General features: G+C 43.1%; 1 protein-coding gene across 1 annotated transcript in view; it reads right to left on the bottom strand.

Annotated features, from left to right (window-relative positions):
* The window catches only part of LOC310872526 (ral guanine nucleotide dissociation stimulator-like), a 74,741-nt gene extending 53,510 nt beyond the window's left edge, over positions 1-21,231 (bottom strand). Inside the window, exon 1 of the mRNA XM_083784462.1 lies at positions 20,777-21,231. Coding sequence (XP_083640588.1) covers positions 20,777-20,797 — 21 coding nt within the window. The 5' untranslated portion in view covers positions 20,798-21,231. The remainder of the gene's footprint in view (positions 1-20,776) is intronic.
* Between the last annotated feature and the right edge of the window lie 674 nt (positions 21,232-21,905).

Genomic DNA, 21,905 nt, shown 5'->3' on the forward strand with positions numbered 1-21,905 from the left:
CATGAACCCCCTCAACAAAACGTAATAGATGTTTACTTAACAAGCTGTGTCAACATACTGGGACAAACACTAGAAAACATTAACTTTGTGCTAAAAAAAAAAGAAGAAAACTACATGAACGAACAGAATAAAAAAAACGTCCAGCTTCTTCTGCTATACATCCCGTCCGTCCGTAGGTCTGAAACAATAGTTCTTCTCTCAACAACACAGCAACGCGCACCACACGGCCTGCCGGGGTAGATATATACCAGTGTAAACAGAAAATGAAAGCGTTTGGCTTTGTTTGAAGTCGTCTCAAAGAGAATTCCAGATCCAGGCAGCAGAGGGGAACAAGAAAGATGCACCGTGTGAGAAAGTAATAATGTATACTTCTGTCCATCGGCCAGGTAATAACGCTGGTGCAGTAGTGCCTAGCTAGAGCCACTAAGTTTCAAACACCACCGCACCGTACACACAACTATCAGTATAGAAGGAGTACAAGGTTCAGAGTCCCAATGATCTGACAAGAGACAACACGCACGCATGCACGCACGCACGCACGCACGCACGCACGCACGCACGCACGTACGTACGTACGTACGCACGCGACAAGAAGAATTACACTTGAAACTAAAGTGTTACATAAATAAATAAGATCTGGGACTTTAGGAAGAACCTTTTTTTGGTTTGTTTGTTTGTTTTTTACCTATAGGAAGAACGTGTTTTTGATATACAATTAAAAATATTACATTAGTCTTTCCGCTTCTGCTCTTGATGTGTATTATCGTATAATGTTTTCATTCTCCTTTTCGTTTTCTCTTTTTCCCTTTCCTTTTCAGTGTTAAAGGGGGTTGGGGACTGGGGAGGGTGCGTGTGTGTGTGTGTGTGTGTGTATGTGTGTGTGTGTGTGTGATTCTACAAATGTCTTCTAAATCATGACAGTTTTCTGAAAAACCCCATGTTTCTATACAGTATGTCAGTGGTTCTCAATCTATTTCATGTCAAGGACTCCAAAAAAACTATATGTAATTGGCCGCCGGCCGCCATCTGAAAATATGTTGTTTCAGGGACCCCACACCAGAAGCAAAGATTTGAGTTAAAAAACGTTTGCTGTGAAAGCATATATATTCAAAGACTTGCGCCAGATATTTCACAATTTAAAAAAAAATAGCAGATCTACAAGTTCATAGCTCTATGAGCTTGTAGGTCTGCTATTCTTCGACGGCTAAAGTTTAAAATAATCGTTAAAAAGTGGTTAAAAGCAATGAGGTGTCACCCACGCGTCCTCCTCAGGTCTAAATGGATTAAAAGATCTTTCTCATACCGAACCGACTGCGGCCAAACGAACGGCCACATCCTTATTCGGAATGCGAGGGCTTCTCCGTTGAGGCAATTTAACGACGGGCCGGCTCCCAGAACAGAAGCGGTCCAAACTAGTCCACAGGAGAGAATAAAGGAAGCACATCGCGCATCACTTCAGAAACCCACTTCAGAAACCCACTTCAGAAAGGAAAAAAGTTACACCCCCGGAGCAATATATCAGCAGAGAAAAGGAATAACTAGGCTACACATAAGAGATGGAAATAATAAAATAATAACTAGGCTACACATAAGAGATGGACATCGCTGCAACGAGTTGTCAAAAGTGCGGAGGGAATTATTGGCTCAAATCTTCCCTGCCGTGGCGTGGACTAGGGCATTCACTTCTAGTCATTTTTACTAGTTGACTAGTTGCCTAATTTACTAGTCTACCTATAACTACCTATTATGTCATTATGTGTAAAAAAAAAAAGAAAGAAAGAAAACCTTTTTTTGTTTGTTTTGGAAATAAATATTTGTACATGTACATTGGTGACTATAACTATAATCTACTATAACTATAATAACTATAATCTACCTGATCTTGAGGCCTACAAGAAACTAGTCAACTAGTACCAACAAGGTCGACTAGTGGATTTACTAGTCGACTAGTAAACTAGTCGACTAGTTGCTTAATGCCCTAGCATGGACACACACAATCTACACACAGCGCTACTATAACGCTGTAGGAGGAGAGCACAGAGCATCCTTATGGATCCACACCATCCTGCTCACCCTCTGTTGGTGTGGAGGGACTCAACCTGAGACACAGTTTAAATGTGATTATATTGGGGGAGGTCCCCAGTTAAGTGCCCACGCAAAACTTTCAAAAAATCACTTTAACCTAGAAACTCCATTCACACTTTTTATAATTCAGCTAACTGTGGAGACACATGCTGTAACTTTTTACTTTGAAATGTTTTACACTTTCTGTGTTATTTAACTTAAACGCCCAATTAGGGGTGGGTCCCGAACGTCGGGACCAAACCGGTACCGAACCGAACATGCTCGAGTACCGGGTACCCATTACAATAATTCAATTTCGGTCCTCTCTATCGGTTCCTGGGTGACACCATGCACGCACGCACGCACGCACATAAAACAGCTGATTATAATCAGATCCTGCTACTCGGAGAGCCAGCAACAGAATGGACCATGGTAATCGCTCTTGTCGCTCAAAAGTATGGCTTCACTATAGTAGACAATCAAAGCAGTTAGCGTCCACTGTCCAGATGCCGTGGCCGCGGTGCTCGGCTTGCACACAATACAACAACAAAGTTAACTTCGGGAGAGAGCCCCCACAGATCTGCCCTTCATGCAACGAACGGCAGATCGATGAGCGCATGGGGGGTTTTGCAGCCTGGCGCACTGGCGCAGCTCCATGCGCGTTGTGGATCTCTCATTTTATGGAACGAACGTACCACCGGTATGCTGTTAGCTTGTTGCTAACGGGACCCTGTTAGCAACAAGTCTCTCTCTCTCTCTCTCTCTCTCTCTCTCTGACGTTCTCTCTAACACGTCTCTCTCTCTCCCTCTCTCTCTCTCGCGCGCGTTAGAGAGACGCTCTCTCTAACACGTCTTTCTTTTTTCTCTCTCTCTCTCTCTCTCTCCCCCTCCCTCCCGTTGAAGCACTGTAGTGTTGCACTGTTCTGATGTGATATTACCGGTATATGAAATAGCCTATCATACATTTAATTTTTATGTTATTATTTGCATCTGAACTGTCAGTAGCCTAACTGTAGGCTTTTACCACAGTACTGTGGTAGTCTACTGTGGAAGAGGATGTTACACTATTTATTCATTACATGTCTTAAATTGACATTGAGCTTTTTTGTTAAACATTTGACCTCTTTTATATAATTTTGGAACCGAAATAGGGAACCGTTAAGAACCGGAATCGGGGCCCAGGCCGTAGCGTAACGGTCTGGGCACCGGACTGGTAATCCAGTCGCAGTGTGCCGCGGGTTCGACTCCCGGACCCGACACGGCCTTTACTGCATGTCATCCCCCCATCTCTCTCCCGTTTCCTGTCAGCCTACTGTCTGTCCCTTCAAAAATCAATAAAAGGCGTAAGCCGCAAAAAAAAAAAAAAAAAAAAAAAAAAAAAAGAACCGGAATCGATAAGCAGAACCGGAATCGGTACCGGACTCGAAAAAATCCTAACGATACTCCCCATGCCTTCGGTCTGGGGGAGACAATAAGGCCATGATGAGGCACAGGGCACAGCGTGAGCAAGACGCTAACAGGAAAAAGGATGGCTTTTGGCCGATGATAAAAGAAGCCTGCTGTACCGTATGTGTTTAGGAGATAATAGTACCCAGAATAGCACAGACAGTCCACGAATGTAACGTGTCCGAAATAGATAACATAAAAACATAACAGGAAGCAGACAAAATGTTTTTGAATGACGACAGTACGATGACAATGACAGTCACAATTCTACGTGGAATACAATAAGCTACACACAGGGCTTAATTGTTATCAGGCACACATAGGATAGGCCTAGAGATGTGCAGTTGATAGCACAGTGGAGAACGAACCAGGCCTGTGTGTATGGCACAACAATAGGGCGGGTATGGCGTGTTTAAGAAAAGACAATCAAATTCACCAGGAAACAAGTAGAATGCTCCTTTGGTTGACCATGACAACAGTGGGTGCAGGCAAAAGTAAACAACACAACGACCTACAGACTAGGGCAGTGGTTCCCACACTATGGTGCGTGCACCCCTTGTGGTGCGTGAGCGCCTTCTAGGGGGTGAGGGGCATGAAAAGTCTAATGGTGGTGCTATGGTTTTATTTTAAATATATTAAGATATTATGCCAATATATGGAAAGCAATGCAGAATATAGCCTATGCTGCATATATTATGCCATATTCCGGTTCATTCATGGGTGCGTTCGGAAATGCGCACCGGGAATGTGGTCAGTTTGTTGAGTGTGGTTTGGGGACCCCTAGGGGTCCTTGAGGGAGTTGCAGGGGTCCCCAGCTAAATGATAGTTTGGAGCCAAATGGACCTCAAATGGACCCCTTGTCTTCTTGTTCTTGGAGCAAAAAGGTTTTGGAAGCACTGCTCTAGAGGCTATACGAGCATACGGTGTATTTAGTGCAGAGAAGAAACACTGCTCTAGAGGCTATACGAGTATACAGTGTATTTAGTGCAGAGAAGAAACACTGCTCTAGAGAGGCTATACGAGTATACAGTGTATTTAGTGCAGAGAAGAAACACTGCTCTAGAGGCTATACGAGTATACAGTGTATTTAGTGCAGAGAAGAAACACTGCTCTAGAGGCTATACGAGTATACAGTGTATTTAGTGCAGAGAAGTGACAGTGTGTGAGAAACGGGCTCAAAGCCAGCTAAGTGGCCGGCCGGCCAACAGGAGATTCAGCTGTCCAGAGAGGATTCTCTCTCTCTCTCTCTCTCTCTCTCTCTCTGCAACTGTGTATTTTGGCCATAAAACATGATTTATTTTGATTGTAGGTATCGGTCATTGTAAGTCAATTCGTAAGTTTCTGGGATATCTTTCCCCCGTGCAATCTTTGTTTACAATGCGCACAGCCGCACACACACACACACACACACACACACACACACACACACACACACACACACACACACACACACACACACACACACACACACACACACACACACACACACACACACACACACACACACACACACACACACACACACACACACAGTCTGTGTTTCCATGGATCTCCCCCCAGCTCGGCTGAGCCTGTTCAAACTTCCATTTTATTTTACTTTGAATGGACTGCGTTTTCCTCTGTGTCAGAAATGGTTGACATTAGGGGGGGTAAAAAGACAGGAAACTTCACAGAGGCTTACTAGCCTTATGACGCTGCTAAAGGACAAAACTTCATATCAAAGTATTAAAATAACCAAAGTCCCATGCACTCCCAGGTGATATCCAGCCTCGTATAATGATATCAATAATTGTCTCCACCAGGCCGAAGGCATGGGGGGAGAGTATGTTTTGCACTCCGTCCGTCCGTCCGTCCGTCCGTCCGTCCGTGAGCAGCTAATCTCGGCCACCGTTAACCCGGTCGATGCCAAATTTTGCCAACGATGAACCTCTGCCCCAAACTTTCCAGAACGGCCTGTTATAGCGCCACCAGGAGGCCGCTTTGTGCAAAACAAGTTTTTGCACAGTACACCTACAGATTTTGTCTAAACATCACGCAAATTGGTACACAGTCTCTCTAGAGCCATTCAACAAAACCGGTCTTTCAGATTTCTCAGACTCCATCCTGATTGGTTAAGATTGGCTTCCAAAGTTCACAGGAGTGCTCAGTTTCAAACAAAATGCTGCAAATCATGAACACATCGCGTGATTTCCGTGAAATTGTGCACCCACATTCCCACTAGGCCGAGGACGAAATGCCACATGAACAATTTCAACTCAGCCTCAAGGTGGCGCTATAACTGGCCGAAAAGTGTTTTTACCTCTAACTGCACGGATCTGTGGATAACTTTGTATGCCAACTCCCTAGAGGCCAAGGAAAAACCTTTGCCTGGAATTTTTCACATCTGCTCTTTATAGCGCCACCAGGAGGCCGACATATGTAAAACACATTTTCTATTATTACTCCTTCAGATTTTATCCAAATTTCACGCAAATCGGTACACATCATCTCCATAGTCATGTGATCAAGACAGGTTTGTTTGATTTCTCATATTCCATCCTGATTGGCCACGATTGGCTCCTACAGTTTTCAGGAGTAGCCCGCTTTGTACAAATCGCCACAACTCCTCAACGCAGCGTCCGATTGCGATGAAACTGTGCACGCATATTCCCACTAGGCTGAGGAAGAAATGCTTATCCTGGTGGAGACCTGTGCCCAGAAGGGCACTTTTTCTAGTTCAAAATGTATTCCTACGGTAACTCTAAAGCCAGGAGCTATGACTGCTATACTGAAATCTAATATGCCAATCATTTGTGATCTACTAGTCCCTAGTACCCGTTCCAAGATAGATCACAGCCTATTATTGACACATGCATTTTGAGGCAGGTGGTCCACGGACCCCCAAGTGGTCCACGAAGCAAGCAAATCATTTGTAGATGAGGTGGTAGAAAGAAGTACGAAGAACAAGTGCCAATTAAGTCCCGGCAAAACAGTAACCATTGTTCCGGTCCCGAAAAAAAGGGCAAAGTAACCGGATTCAATGACTGGAGGCCTATCGCACTTACACCCATAGTGAGTACATGTGTTGAGAAACTTGCCAGAGAGATGATCAACAACAAATTGCCAACCACACTCAACGCCCTACAATTTGCCTATCGCCAAAACAGATCCACAGATGACGCCATTGCCACAGCACTCCACACCACCCTCTCTCACTTCCTCACACCTCTAGAATGAATAGTTAGATAGTGTGACTGTGAAGACCAGGGACGTGCACACATAGACATCAAACGGGGCTTCAGCCCCTGCCATTTTACCCGTCTGCCCTTTCCAGATTTACTATGGCGAAATAAATGCTTTTTTTTTGTTTTTGCGTTGAACAAATTTGTTTAGAAATCCAGGTCGTATACACTGCATCTACACTAGCTAAAGAGTGCTGTGTTGCGCCCCAAAAATAGCTGATGTACAAACTCTCAACGCGTCGCAGCACGACGCGTTCTGAGCTTGTAGATCTGCTATTTGCTATTTTTGTCCAAAACTGCCCTCTTACGGGATGTCAGCCCCTGCCTCTCTAACACATCCCTGGTGGCGACTTCGGTTTCAATAATAAACATTAAATAATCATGTGACCGAGGTCTACAGAAACTTTGGTTTCCACAATAATCAATCACATAATAAGAGAGGCCTCCTACTGGCACGTCGACAATATTAAAAATGTAATAATAATAAGAAAACAAGTGCCAAGAAGCATAAAAAGAAGTCTAAACGAAATGTTATTCACACCCCTATAATGATAATCATGACGATTAATGATGATACAACAGCAAAATAACTGACACCAACACTAGCCATATAGATTTGCAGAGGTTATGAACAAACAAACAAACAAACAAACAGCAACAGGGGCATATTCAATGGACTCCATGAGATTACAGGCATGACTAAACACGTCAAAATATCAAAGGGCATAGTCTTCTCTCCTCCGCTGGGAGAATGCGTTGCCTAGGACTGTCTGGATGCGTGCCAGATTGGCACGCACGTCGCACGCACGCACGCACGCACGCACGCAGGATGTGCACACGCACACGCACACGCACACACACACACACACACACACACACACTGGACCCTGGATGTGCGCACACACACACACAATGGACACTGGATGTGTGCCAGACTGGCACACATCTCACACGAACGCGCGCGTGCACGCACGCACGCACACGCACACACACACACACACGCACGCACACACACACAGGATGTGTGCCAGACTGGCACAGACCGAGGAGCGGAGCTGAAATTGGTGGTACAGCCAGTGGTGTAAAAAGTACTCAAATGTCTTACTTAAGTAAAAGTATCAATACTGCAATGCAGAAGTACTACAATACCAGTAAAAGTCCAGGAATTCAAAATGTACTCAAAGGTACAAAAGTATCGGATTCTAAATGCACTTTAATGTACCAAAAAGCAGAAAGCAGCTCAGAATGAAAGTTTTCAAAAGTATAAAAATATTTAGAAAGTTGCGAGCATTAAACACACTGTGAGCTTGTAGATCTGATTAATACTATACCATGTAACAGATACTATACCATGTAACAGGTACGGTCACCCCTTTTCCACCTCGCCCCACTACTCTACCTAGCTACAAACATAATTCATGTTGGTGATTATATAAAAAGGTATTATCATATTCATTTATCATTGTTAAGTTCACTCTGTATATCCACGGGCATAATAGCATGATGATGCCATTACAAAACATGGGCTACATATGGAAGACATGTGTTTAATAAAACAAAATTAACTGCTAGAAGGTCCTAAATTAACTTAATTAAGCAGTCACCGTCTCTGTGACATGTTGTTCTTTCTAAATTTAATAAAGAGTATAGAGATCGACTACTATGCAATCAAATAAATCTGTATACAAGATAATTTCAGATTTCAGAGAGGGAGGGAAATACTAAACAAGTAAGACGCGCAAACGCGGGAAGCGAACGCAGCTCGTAAATGGCAATAACAATTAGAATAAATTACATACTTTAAGGTTTTCTTTTTAAACTTCACTTTTTTGTGTTTTTTTAAGATTTTATTTTTAAGTTAAGTTTTTTTAAGTTTAAGTGTTTTAAAAGGTTTTTTTTAAAGTTAAAGGGTAAGACCACTTTTTTTGAGGTTTGGGTTGTGTAGTTACTTTGCCATGATGCAACTCCAAATGTGGACAAGAAATAAAAAAATACTGCTCCAGTGATTAGAAATTGATAATTCAAAATATGCTCCTCATTGACTTACATTGTAGCTAAAACAGCTCTCAAAGTCACTCTTTTGGTACGTAAACAAACACAAACAAAGTTGATTCAGACAATATAGAGCATCACCAAAACTCATGTGGTTTTATTTTTTCATAAAAATGTTAGATTCCTGTTGATTTTACTATTTGAAGATCTGGATCCGGATCCACGGATCCAGTCCGGGTTTTCTTCCCAATAAAATGGACAAATCAACAGGAAGATAACATTTTTATGAAAAAATAAAACCACATGAGTTTTGGTGATGCTCTATATTGTCTGAATCAACATTGTTTGTGTTTGTTTACGTACTAAAAGAGTGACTTTGAGAGCTGTTTTAGCTACAATGTAAGTCAATGAGGAGCATATTTTGAATTATCAATTTCTAATCACTGGAACAGTTATTTTTTATTTCTTGTCCACATTTGGAGTTGCATCATGGCAAAGTAACTACACAACCCAAACCTCAAAAAAGTGGTCTTACCCTTTAAGTTTTTTTGTGTTTTTTTAAGTTTTTAAGATTTTATTTTGAAGTTAAGTTTTTTGAAGTTAAGTGTTTTTAAAGTTTTTTTTAAGTTAAGTTTTTTCTTTTTCATTTTAAGTTAAGTTTTTTTTAAAGTTAAGTTGTGTGTGTGTGTGTGTGTGTGTGTGTGTGTGTGTGAGTGCGTGCTGTGTGTGTTTTGTGTGATACAGCTGCGCCCTCTGGTGGCGGGCGGGTGGTGTAACAGCGGGACACACACAGACATTCAGCCCTTGCTGTCATAGTTAGTGCTCATTGCGTTCGCAATTAACTGTTAACTACATTAAAACATTTCGCGCGGGCGAGTTGGTAAAGGGGCGAGTCGTCTGGTATTCTCTAGAAGCACGCACTCACACACATGCACTATACCAATCTAGAAGCACGCACTCACATGCACTATACCAATCTAGAAGCACGCACTCACACACATGCACTATACCAATCTAGAAGCACGCACTCGCACACATGCACTATACCAATCTAGAAGCACGCACTCACACACGTGCACTTTACCATCTAGAAGCACGCACTCACACACGTGCACTTGACTTTACCATCTAGAAGCACGCACTCACACACGTGCACTTTACCATCTAGAAGCACGCACTCACACACATGCACTTTACCATTTAGAAGTATGCACTCACACACATGCACTTTACCATCTAGAAGCACGCACTCACACACGTGAACTTTACCATCTAGAAGTACGCACTCGCACTCACACACGTGTACTTTACCATCTAGAAGCACTCACTCACACACATGCACTATACCAATCTAGAAGCACGCACTCACACACGTGCACTATACCAATCTAGAAGCACGCACTCACACACGTGCACTATACGGTGCACAAGTGCTTTTTCTATACTGTTGAAATAAGTCTTGAGAAAGAAATGCTGCTATTTGTCCCAAAGTGACTGCAAACAATTGCTGCCATTTGTTGCTGTGTGTAACGACGCAATGTGACATAGCTCGGTTTACACAATGCTCAACTGTAATTTCCCTCCAACCGTTTTAGTTTTATTTTGACACTTGCTTTGGCAACGTAAAGCTATACGTTTTCATGCCTATGAAGCTCCTTTGAATTGTTATTGTACGCAAAGTATAGACCAAAACATTTGCCTTTATGTAGCCTATAGGCAGCAACGACACAAATATATACCGTGCACGAATATATATACATACATGAGACACATGTTATGAACGCACACGCACACACACACACACACACACACACACACAGCGAGAGAGAGCAGTATATCACAAAAGCTCTGCTGGTACAATAATGAAGATGTAACAGGCGTCACTCTAATTCTCACCAGATCGTCCAGGATGGTGACGGGGAAATCAAACATGCACATCTTGACCGGCTGAGCCAGGGCTTTGTGCAGACTGAACAGGGACTTGGTATCCATGCTGCTGTAGAACAGATCTCAGATCAGACTGAACAGGGACTTGGTATCCATGCTGCTGTAGAACAGATCTCAGATCAGACTGAACAGGGACTTGGTATCCATGTACGGTATGCTGCTGTAGAACAGATCTCAGATCAGACTGAACAGGGACTTGGTATCCATGTATGCTGCTGTAGAACAGATCTCAGAACAGACTTAGTAATAGTATCCATGGTGCTGCTGCATTAAAACAGATCTCACAGACCTCAGAGAGTGAGACGGCAGCAAGCCAACGACATCACAGAGGATTCCTCCTCACACTCACACTCACACACACACACACACACACACACACACACACACACACACACACACACACACACAGCGACAGATTGCTGCTCTCCCTCTTGCATCAAACACATGTAAAGAAAAACAAAAACAAAGAAAAAAAAACTCCCAGACTGGCTGCTACCTTCCTTTGGCGAGTCGCTCTGCCTGACTGTCGCTGGCTCTACTGAGGAGGACTGAGAGGAGAAAAAAAGAACATCCACCATCCTCCCACTCCCCTCGTTTCCTTCTCCCCCCCCACCCTCCCCTCCCCTCCCTCTCACACCCACTCCAGCACACCCCCAACAAACACTTGTGTATCTCACAAGGGAATGTCTGTGCTTAACAAGCAGCTGCTCTGCTCTAGTCCCCTCTCCTCCTATTCCACCCTGCAGATGGTATTGTAGGTAGGCATTGCCCAACCTCTCGGCACTATAAGACTCAGCTTGCATTGCACGCCATGAGCCAGTGACTGTCCGTCCGTCCGTCCGTAGCGTTTTGCGTCTTTCGCTCTGCCCGGAGCGGAGCGAGCGAGGCTGTGCGAGTTGGATCGTATAATTGTACAACGCTCACTAAATCATTCACACGCCATCCGTATACCACACATCGTCACACAGCGCTATACAGCTGCTCCAGGCTGCAAGCCTGCCTGCATGAAGACGAAAAGGAGGGGCTGAGACGAGGCATTTACAATTTAAAGCTCCAAGTGTAGCAGGTGGTGCTGCTGATGATGATGACTGATATTTTCCTGGCTCGTTATCCTGACTTGACGTCAAAATCCTGACAGTTTTCTGACATACAGTACCTATGTTTCTAATATCAGTGGTGCTCAGTATTTCTTCATGTCAAGGACCCCAAAAATTATATGTAATTGGCCCCCCATCTGAAAATATGTTGTTTTTTTAGTTAAAAAATGTTCGCTCTGAAAGAATATTCAAAGATTTGCGAGACATTTTCATTTTCATTTTAAATAGCTAAAGTATAACATAATGCTATAAACACCAAGAGGGGTTTGGGCTGCAGCGTCGATATAAAAACAAACAACCGGCACAACAAGCTCCCGTTTCCGTTCGTTTCCGACGTTCTTTATGTTGGTCCTGTGTTTTGTTATGGCTTTCCTCTAGCTCCAGTTAGCTCATAGCATTAGCTTCTGTCGCCCACTCGCTCCACGTTGCGGCGTTCAGAGTGTGGGTTTAGTCTGCCGTTCAGACTACGGGTTTTATGGCCAAGTCTCCCGTTTGGCTTAGAGGCAGCCTATCGTGAAAAAGTGTCCAGTACGGTCGTCTTTGCGGTCGTGAGTAGTGCTGCGTGCAAATGCATTCCGGGCGCTTTACAAGCACATGGCAAAAAAAACCAGGGCATGTGTGCAGCGGAAGGAATGAGTTCCTTCTTGCAAGGTAAACCTATTAAACCTATGAAACAACTAGTAAGCTAGATGAATGTTTCTTCAGGGAAATGCCCATGTCCTGTACTTTCCCAAACCTTTATTTTTGCTGACCATTGTTTAAAATATACTACCTAACAAAAGCACCACAAAGTAAACTGACTTCCCGGCTTCCCTGTACGTACGAAACAGAACATACAGTATAATTATACGACACAGTGCCTGTGAGCTTGTAGATTAGCTATTTGTGGAAATGAAATGAACAATTATACAATGTCTACGATGTCTTCTTTAACCCATTCAGAACGGGAACCCCTTTTGGTGTTTTAAGCATTAATACTTTAGTTGTTGATCTAGCAGATCTACAAGCTCATAGCGCGCCACAAGCTTGTAGATCTGCCAATTTTTAAATCTTGAAAATGTGTCGCAATTCTATTTAGAAAACAGGGAGAGAGAGAGAGAGAGAGAGATAGAGAGAGAGAGAGACAGGGAATGACACTCTGTGGGAATCAAACCCACGACTCATTAGAGCCTATATGTGGTATGCGCCTCAACCACTCAGCCATCGGTGACCGAATGTTTGGAATTTTCTTGGGAAGATTTCGCCGCTATTGGGACACCAGGCTTAATGTGGTTATAAGAACAATGGCATTCTATGTGGAATCTTTGGCTGAAAACATTAAAAAACAAAATATTGGCTAAACTGAGACGGACACAATGGCTCAAGAGATGTTTTTTTGTTTTTGTTTTGTTTTTACAGTTTGGAAGTTTGCCTCTGAACTGAACACAGGATACGATAGACTGGATGATAACTGACTTGTGAAGCTTATATACAACAATGCAATGGCCCAGCTTTGAAGAAGCATATCCAGGGACGTGCAAACATAGACATCAGCCCCTGCCCTTTTACCCGTCTGTAAAACAACTGCCCTCTCCAGGCCGTGAATGCAGCATTTACTATGGTGAAAGACATGCAAATGCCACTCCTTTCAGCATGGGAGGCATCCTTTGGTTAGACATAGCATTAGTTAGACATAAGTTTGGTGAGGGGTGCGTTAAAACGACCAGATTAAGGTTGGTGAGGGTTGCGTTAAAATGACCAGATTAAGGTTGGTGAGGGGTGCGTTAAAACGACCAGATTAAGGTTGGTGAGGGGTGCGTTAAAACGACCAGATTAAGGTTGGTGAGGGGTGCGTTAAAATGACCAGATTTATGAGGGGTGCGTTAAAACAACCAGATTAAGGTTGGTGAGGGGTGCGTTAAAACGAACGGATTAAGGTTGGTGAGGGGTGCGTTAAATTACCGGATTAAGGTTGGTGAGGGGTGTGTTAAAATGACCGGATTAAGGTTGGTGAGGGGTGCGTTAAAACGACCGGATTAAGGTTGGTCAGGGGTGCGTTAAAACGTCCGGATTAAGGTTGGTGAGGGGTGCGTTAAAACGACCGGATTATGGTTGGTGAGGGGTGTGTTAAAATGACCGGATTAAGGTTGGTGAGGGGTGCGTTAAAACGACCGGATTATGGTTGGTGAGGGGTGCGTTAAAATGACCGGATTAAGGTTGGTGAGGGGTGCTTTCAAATGACCGGATTAAGGTTGGTGAGGGGTGCGTTGAAACGACCGGATTAAGGTTGGTGAGGGGTGCGTTAAAACGACCGGATTAAGGTTGGTGAGGGGTGCGTTGAAACGACCGGATTAAGGTTGGTGAGGGGTGCGTTGAAACGACCGGATTAAGGTTGGTGAGGGGTGCGTTCAAATGACCGGATTAAGGTTGGTGAGGGGTGCGTTGAAACGACCGGATTAAGGTTGGTGAGGGGTGCGTTAAAATGACCGGATTAAGGTTGGTGAGGGGTGCATTAAGACGACCGGATCAAGGTTGGTGAGGGGTGCGTTAAAACGACCGGATCAAGGTTGGTGAGGGGTGTGTTGAAACGACCGGATTAAGGTTGGTGAGAGGTGCGTTAAAACGACCGGATTAAGGTTGGTGAGGGGTGCATTAAGACGACCGGATCAAGGTTGGTGAGGGGTGCGTTAAAACGACCAGATTAAGGTTGGTGAGGGGTGCTTTCAAACGACCGGATTAAGATTGGTGAGGGGTGCGTTGGGAGAGGGTTAAGGGTTTGAAATAGGTTGTAGCCTTGTAGGACTAATGACTGGTCTAACCCCCAAAAGTTGAACTTCAACGCAGAATTTTTCGTTGAACACATTTGTTTAGAAATCCATGTCGTACACCGCATCTCCACAAGCTAAAGAGTGCTGGGTTGCGCTCTGCAAAATAGCTGATCTACAAGCTCTCAGCTCATTGTGAGCTTGTAGATCTGCTATTTGCTACCTTTGTCCAAAAGTGCCCTCTCAGATTTCAGCCCCTGCCTCTCTGCACTGTCCCTGAACATATCTGTCTGTTGTGTTGCACTAGCAAATAGTTCAGAGACAGCACATGATTGTGCTCATTCATGCCAAACAGGTTTCCACATTTAAAATACAATACTTCTTTTTTTGTCTTTGCACACTGGCTAGACTCGCGTTGTCTCGCAAATGTATAAATGCTTCCGTCATTTATACTGTCTGGAGCAACGGAATCTCTATCATGCGTAAAATATAAAGCGGAAGTGAAGCCTCCTCCCCACTTCCGTTTCATCTTTACAGTCGTGCACATTTACCCTAAATATAACGCATAGCCTATAGCTTGCTGCTTAGCAGAAATGGAAATAAAAAAAATAAGCTCTAAAGATATTTTAAAATATGTTTTCATGAACGGAAATGACAAAACAGATTACTCTGTGTAGTTCCATACTCTATATAGCGTTCAGAGATTGTGGAATCGTTGTCTGGCTACGTGAGACTACAGCTACACAGTACACACTGGCTAACATTTAACAATGCCACACAAAATGAGGCCCAGTCAGACATCAGAATAGGTTCTCGCCTGCAGGCTAAAACTACACAGTGTGGTGTGTGTGCAAGAGAGCAGATTTTAAAACGGAGCAGAAAGAAAAGACAGAATTCTATGTATCCCGATACAAATGCAAATGAACGCTGACATTAAGATTTAAAGTACAGTGCAAAGTGAAGACAGACAGAGTGCCAACATTATGTTCACACAACAGACGGTGAAAAGAATGCAAAGACAAGAGAGAGAGGAGAGAGAGAGAAGAGCGAGGGGAAGGGGGGGGAGGGTGCAGAGACAGTGTGTGAACTGCTTTCACATGCAGGGGCCGTAACGTCCCACGGCTGGGAGAATACTGTAGAATGCCGGGGTTACCATGGAAACTGTTAAGGGAAAGCCATCTCCTCACTCACAGGGAGGGCAGCCAGAAACAGAAAGAATCCCCCAGCTAAAGAAAATGTACACTTCATCGTACCTATAATACCGTACAGCTCAGTGAGGCACAAATAACACATTTCTGTTTTATTTTTATTTTCGCTGAGCAACGAACGCAGCTGCATCGGTGGCAAAGTATAAACCAGGGATTTTGAAAGAGCCACTTAAGACAGGGCAGGATGCTCAGGAACTGGAAGCTACACTGTGTAATCAACAGTGCAGCCTCCTGTGGCCTAAAGACAAAGGCAGGACAGGGTGGTGACTGTGCAGGACAGGGTGGCGACCGTGCAGGTATACACAGTCAGCTACACACAACTAACACAACAGGTACACACAACTACTACACACATGGTAGTGCAGGTACACACAACTACAACAAGAGCAAACCACACAACCGCACTTAGGCTACAACATATGACACTGAGTAATATAATTACTAGTATCAGCAAGGTATAGTCTGTCTTGCGTAGCCACTAGCCAGACAACTAGTTCACAATCTCCGAATGCTATATAGAGTCTGGAACTACACCTCCTGAATGATATATAGAGTCTGGAACTACACCTCCTGAATGCTATATAGAGTCTGGAACTACACCTCCTGAATGATATATAGTCTGGAACTACACCTCCTGAATGCTATATAGAGTCTGGAACTACACCTCCCGAAATCCCGAAAATATTTTAAAATATCTTTACATTTTCTTTTTAATGTCCATTTCTGCTAAAGAACTAGTAACAGCAAGCTATATATGCTTAGACGTCTATCTATTTATATTCAGATAATATTGCGCAAGACGAAACGGAAGTGCGGAGGAGGCTTCACTTCCGCTTTATGGCTTGCTCATGCTCAGAGCTTCCGGTCTCGAGACTGTATGACCAGAAAGCATTTGAACATTGCGATATCGCCTATATCCAAACGATGATAGGGTTACGCCAAGACCCGCCCTGCAGCACTGTTTAATGCAATTTATTTGTGTTATATTCATTTACTATTTTTTGTTGAATTACTGATGACAAAGTCAACAGTATATCCATATTATAAGCAAGCAGCAATGCACGCTAGCAGACAAGACACTAGTTCTTTCTTTCAATCATTTTATTAATATTATTATGATCATTATTATTTTCACAATCTGTCACACAGATACGCCGGCTACTTCCGAATGTTTTGATAATACGCACCAGATGTATGCATATGACGGTATAGAGTTTCATGTGACGAGCTTAACCTAGTGTATTAAGAAGCCGATGATCATGTAATATAATTGTGTGAAAATAATAACAATAAAATGATTGAAAGAAAGAAAGAACTAGTGTATTGTCTGCTAGCGTGCATTGCTGCTTGCTTATGTTATGGATATACATACTGTTGACTTTGTCATCAGTAATTCAACAAAAAATATAACACGCACAAATAAATTGCATTAAACATTAAACAGTGCTGCAGGGCGGGTCTTGACACAACCCCATCGATGTTTGGATATAGAGCGTCGCAGTCCCGCCCCCTTTCATGACGACGAAGGAAATTAATCTCAATGCATTTTCCCCATAGACATTTCAAAAAGTATTTATTTAAATACTTTTTATGCGTCGTACGAAGCCAACTCGAGTCGTGACAAATCATGACAACAAAGAAGAAATACAAAGAAGAAAAACAACAAAAAGTGTTTTTCTACTTTCTAATTCTTTGTTTGGCCCAAAACATTGTGTTATCATTGTCATGATTTGTCACGACAAGCGTTGGCTATGTCCGCGGCGTAAACGTCTTTAAATAAATACTTTCTGAAAAGTCTATGAGGAAAATGAATGGGGATTTCTTTTCCGGGTCTCTTGAGGGGGGGGGGGGACTGCGACACTCTATAGGCCTGGTCCTCTGGGCCAGTGACTTTTCAAGATCACTGGACCCACCATTGTAGCAACTGGCCCAGGAACATTATTTTTGAATCGACAAATGACAGTCAAGAATTGACACTCATAACGATGGGGCTCGCAGAACGCTATGTTGTAATTAACCAGACAATTTCATTAGAGACGGAGACGTCTAAAAAGTAGTATTTTCTGTATTTTGAAAACACCATGTGCATTTCAATCATAAATATATGATTTGGTACGAGGGACTTAAAAACAAAAAAGGAACCAGTTCAAGGACAACCTTCTTTCTGCAAACACCAAACTAATGCTCCTAGTGGAGGAGGAAAAAAAATCTCCCTGTGGACAAAGACAAAATCTCTGATTGTTGTCACATTCCTGTTATTTATTTGCCTTGCTCATCTTCAAATAAACTATTTAATTTTTCACCAAAGACGGAGTGCCTTGGATTATTTTCTTTTCAAGTCTGCAATTCACATTTTTACAAGCAGTACTACTTGGAGGAAGGATACCTTTTGTCTATATGGTTTTACCTGTATCACCAAAGAGCACCCATCTAAGAGCCACTAACAGATCCCTGCAGCGCTTCCATTCCTCTATTTCTAAAATGTCACATTCCATCAGAGAAAGATGTCAGATGTGCTAGCCTAGGAGGAGTGAAGTCAAGCTTCAAGAACAGAGCGCTGTTAATGCTCTTTGTAAAATGGAAAGCCTTGTGGCAAAGCTTAACGCTCTATCCGGGCACTGCAACAATAAAGGAAAATACAATAATGGTAGTCATACACAAGTCATATGCGGAGTATGTGGATGTACTTTGTGGCCGTGATACGTCACTGACTTTATCACCTCTGCGTTTTCAACCAAGCTCTGTGGCTGTTGGGACTACTGGCCAATCACAGCGGACCATTCCTACAACTGTGGTGAAACGATGAAAACACAGACAGCGCACTTGGATTATCTCGTCAGTTACAACCTGCCCAGCACGGTCAAAACACGCTCAGTGGCCAAAGACACATCGCTGAATTGAATTGATTCACGGAGAAGCAACAACAACACGGATGCATGGTGTTAGATGTGATAGTGTAAATCCAATTCATGGTCTAGAAGTATTATGTGGTTACATAATGGTGAAGATAAGATGAATGTGGTGACGTGTGCACGTCTTGGGATGAGAAATATGTTTTCCTGCCCTGATGCTGTTCATTCATATCATGTTAAAACCCATTTTGGGCGGGAACCCCTTTTGGTATTAGCATTATGTTATGCTTTAGCTATTGAAAAATAGCAGATCTACAAGCTCGGTGGCGCGCTACGAGCTTGTAGGTCTGCTATTTTTGAAAAAACGACTGACATAGACACATAGATTTTTCAGAAAACTGTCAGGATGTAGAAGACATTTTTAGAATCTGATCTCAGGTCAAAATGGGTGAAGTAGGGGTGGGTACCAGCGAAAACAGCCGGTGGACCATATTGGTTTACCGATCCGAGTCCCCCCCCCCCCCCCTCCCTCCTCCCCGGTAGAAAACAAGGGAGAACACTGACATCACCAAATTGGCTATAGCGAAATACAAGTTGACTCCCACTTCCTATGCCAGGTTTTCAAATGGGTTTCCGCCCCAGGCCTTTCTTTCCCCCATGGGTACCGTATACCGAGCAGTGTTGTTTTTGTCGACTAAAACTGAGACGAAAAATGTTCGTCAACTACCTTTATTCCACTGACGAAAACTCAATGGAAACTAAATGAAAACTAAGTTATGATGACTAAATGTATTGACAATTTCATCAACAGAGAAACTAGACTAAAATGTTAGGAAGGGACTAACACTTGTGGACAAGAGATACATTTTACACTTGGTTGCATGCTGAAAATAGCAGATCTACAAGCTCACAACGCGTTGTGAGCTTGTAGAAGTGTAAATTACGACGGCATCAAGGTCCGCCTAAAATTCGACTAAAGTTTTATGATATTTAGTTGACTAAAACTAGACGAACACTAAAACATTCCAGGTGACTAAAATATGACCAAAACTAAATGAAAACCATTCAAGAGACTATACGACTAAAAACTAAAATCAAAATTTGCTGCCAAAAACAACACGAGTATAGCGAGGCTACAGAGACGATGCTGAAGAGAGACAATGGGACACACTCTTGGACACATGCAGGCTGTGGACCTGTGTGTGCACGCTAGTACGGCGGGGCACTGACGGACAAGCATTTCCTAGACGAGAGGTCCACTTCAGGGCCAAGAACATCACAGACAGTGGCTATTGTTAACGCATCTCAATGAGGCCTTTAGTAGAAAAACAAACGCAGGGACATGTATGACGTGTGTGTGTGTGTGTGTGTGTGTGTGTGTGTGTGTGTGTGTAGGAGAGAGAGAGAGAGAGAGAGAGAGAGAGAGAGAGAGAGAGAGAGAGAGAGAGAGAGAGAGAGAGAGAGAGAGAGAGAGAGAGAGAGAGAGAGAGATGAAGAGAAATGGGGTGTATTTGGTGTATTAATTGGCAGAATTTGGCACTGTCTTTGGCACCTGATCTTGGCACTAGTACACACACCTACACTGTACAGTGCAAACACCATTACTGTACATCATCTATTAAAAATGAGAAAAACAAATCCTTTTTTTGCCATTTATTTTATGTAAATTATCTTTATGTGTGCGTGTGTAATTCTACAGTATATTCTTAAACAGCAAAAGCACAATATTTCCTGCTTGATTGATTGCAACGTCACATTGTACTCTTTATTCTAGTAGGCCAATGTGTCACCACTTATCACCATGGCAATGTAAAAACATAATGTGTCCCGACTCCCCAGAATACCAATAGCTGAAGGCCAGACCTGTCACCAACATGGAACAACAGTGGTGATGCCCTGCCTGATATTAAGGCCAATTCAGTCATACTCCAGTGTGTTTGGTCAGCTTAATCACCTAGATATGGAGTATATGAATACAGTATATGAATACATATATACACGTATTTTTGGATTAAATGTCTAATATGTGTTTTAAGTACAAAAGACACTAATGAGGTCCTTGGTTCAATCATATCCCAGCTCAGGTGCAGCAGCAGTAGCCATTCCCAATCAAAGCATCGTCAACAACAACAACGCCGAATTCAGGACATGCATGATGAATGATGATCAATACAAATTAATACACAAATATATATATAACCTTACCTGTTTTTCCAGCATGATCATTCTCTCAGAATCATGACCTTCGTGGAGCCCGTATTGTATCCATACAAACACGTACGTTCAGGTCATCAGATGCACTTTAATGTCTTTCTCCTTGGTCTTCGGGCAGCATCAGCATTGCACACGGATTTAGAAAAAGAAAGAAAAAAAGAAGAAAGAAATGTGTGATGCTCCTTATATAGCTAACATTGCAAAGGATGGTCGGTTTCTATCTGGGGGAAATGCCCTCAATGACTCCTCGACCACCATGCACATCCGTCCGAGTGAAAAAGCATCACTTCTTGTGTTTTATTTTATATTCATCCCGATCGGAAAATGAGAATATAGGGAAAAAACAGCGAGCTGTTAGCAGCCTCTACGCTAGCTATAGCTGCTAGCAGAGAAGCACACAATCCAGGCAGCGATAATCAAAAATGTATTTGTCTTCTTCTCTCTCTCTCTCTCTCTCTCTCTCTCTCTCTCTCGATCTGCCTACATCATTTGGTATATTCTCCTCCTCCTCCTCCTCCTCCAGTCGTGCGTGGAAAATAAAACACACACACACACACACACACACACAACGGGTCCGTCACCGTCCGTGTGTGTGTGTATCTCTCGTCTTTTTATTTTATTTTATATAAATCCCATTTCGTTATTAATTAATCTACAGCATATCCCACAATACATACAGTAATAGGAATAATGCAGCTATATAGTCGACGATCGACGTTAAATGTGGATATACACTGACTGATGCTTTTAAATGGATGCTGCTGCTGGCTGCTGGATGGATGGCTGACCCGTGGATGGATGGATGGGGATGGATGTGTTGAGGGCTGAGTTGTAAAATATATTGACCACACAGAGGAGCTGCAGTCCACACAGATACGCACGCACACACACGCACGCACGCACGCACGCACGCACACACACACACACACACACACACACACACACACACACACACACACGCGCGGGACTCATTTTAATGGGTCACAACAACTCGAGTAAAAATACAGTTTTAGTCTACAAAATACAGTTTTTAGTCTACAAAATACAGTTTTCGTTTCCTATATTGAAAAAGAAAATCACACCCGTGTGAAGTGAGGGCCGCCCCTCACTTATCACCGTA

This window comes from Protomyctophum parallelum, assembly GCF_964188405.1.
Source record: "Protomyctophum parallelum genome assembly, chromosome: 15".
Classification (NCBI taxonomy): domain Eukaryota; kingdom Metazoa; phylum Chordata; class Actinopteri; order Myctophiformes; family Myctophidae; genus Protomyctophum; species Protomyctophum parallelum.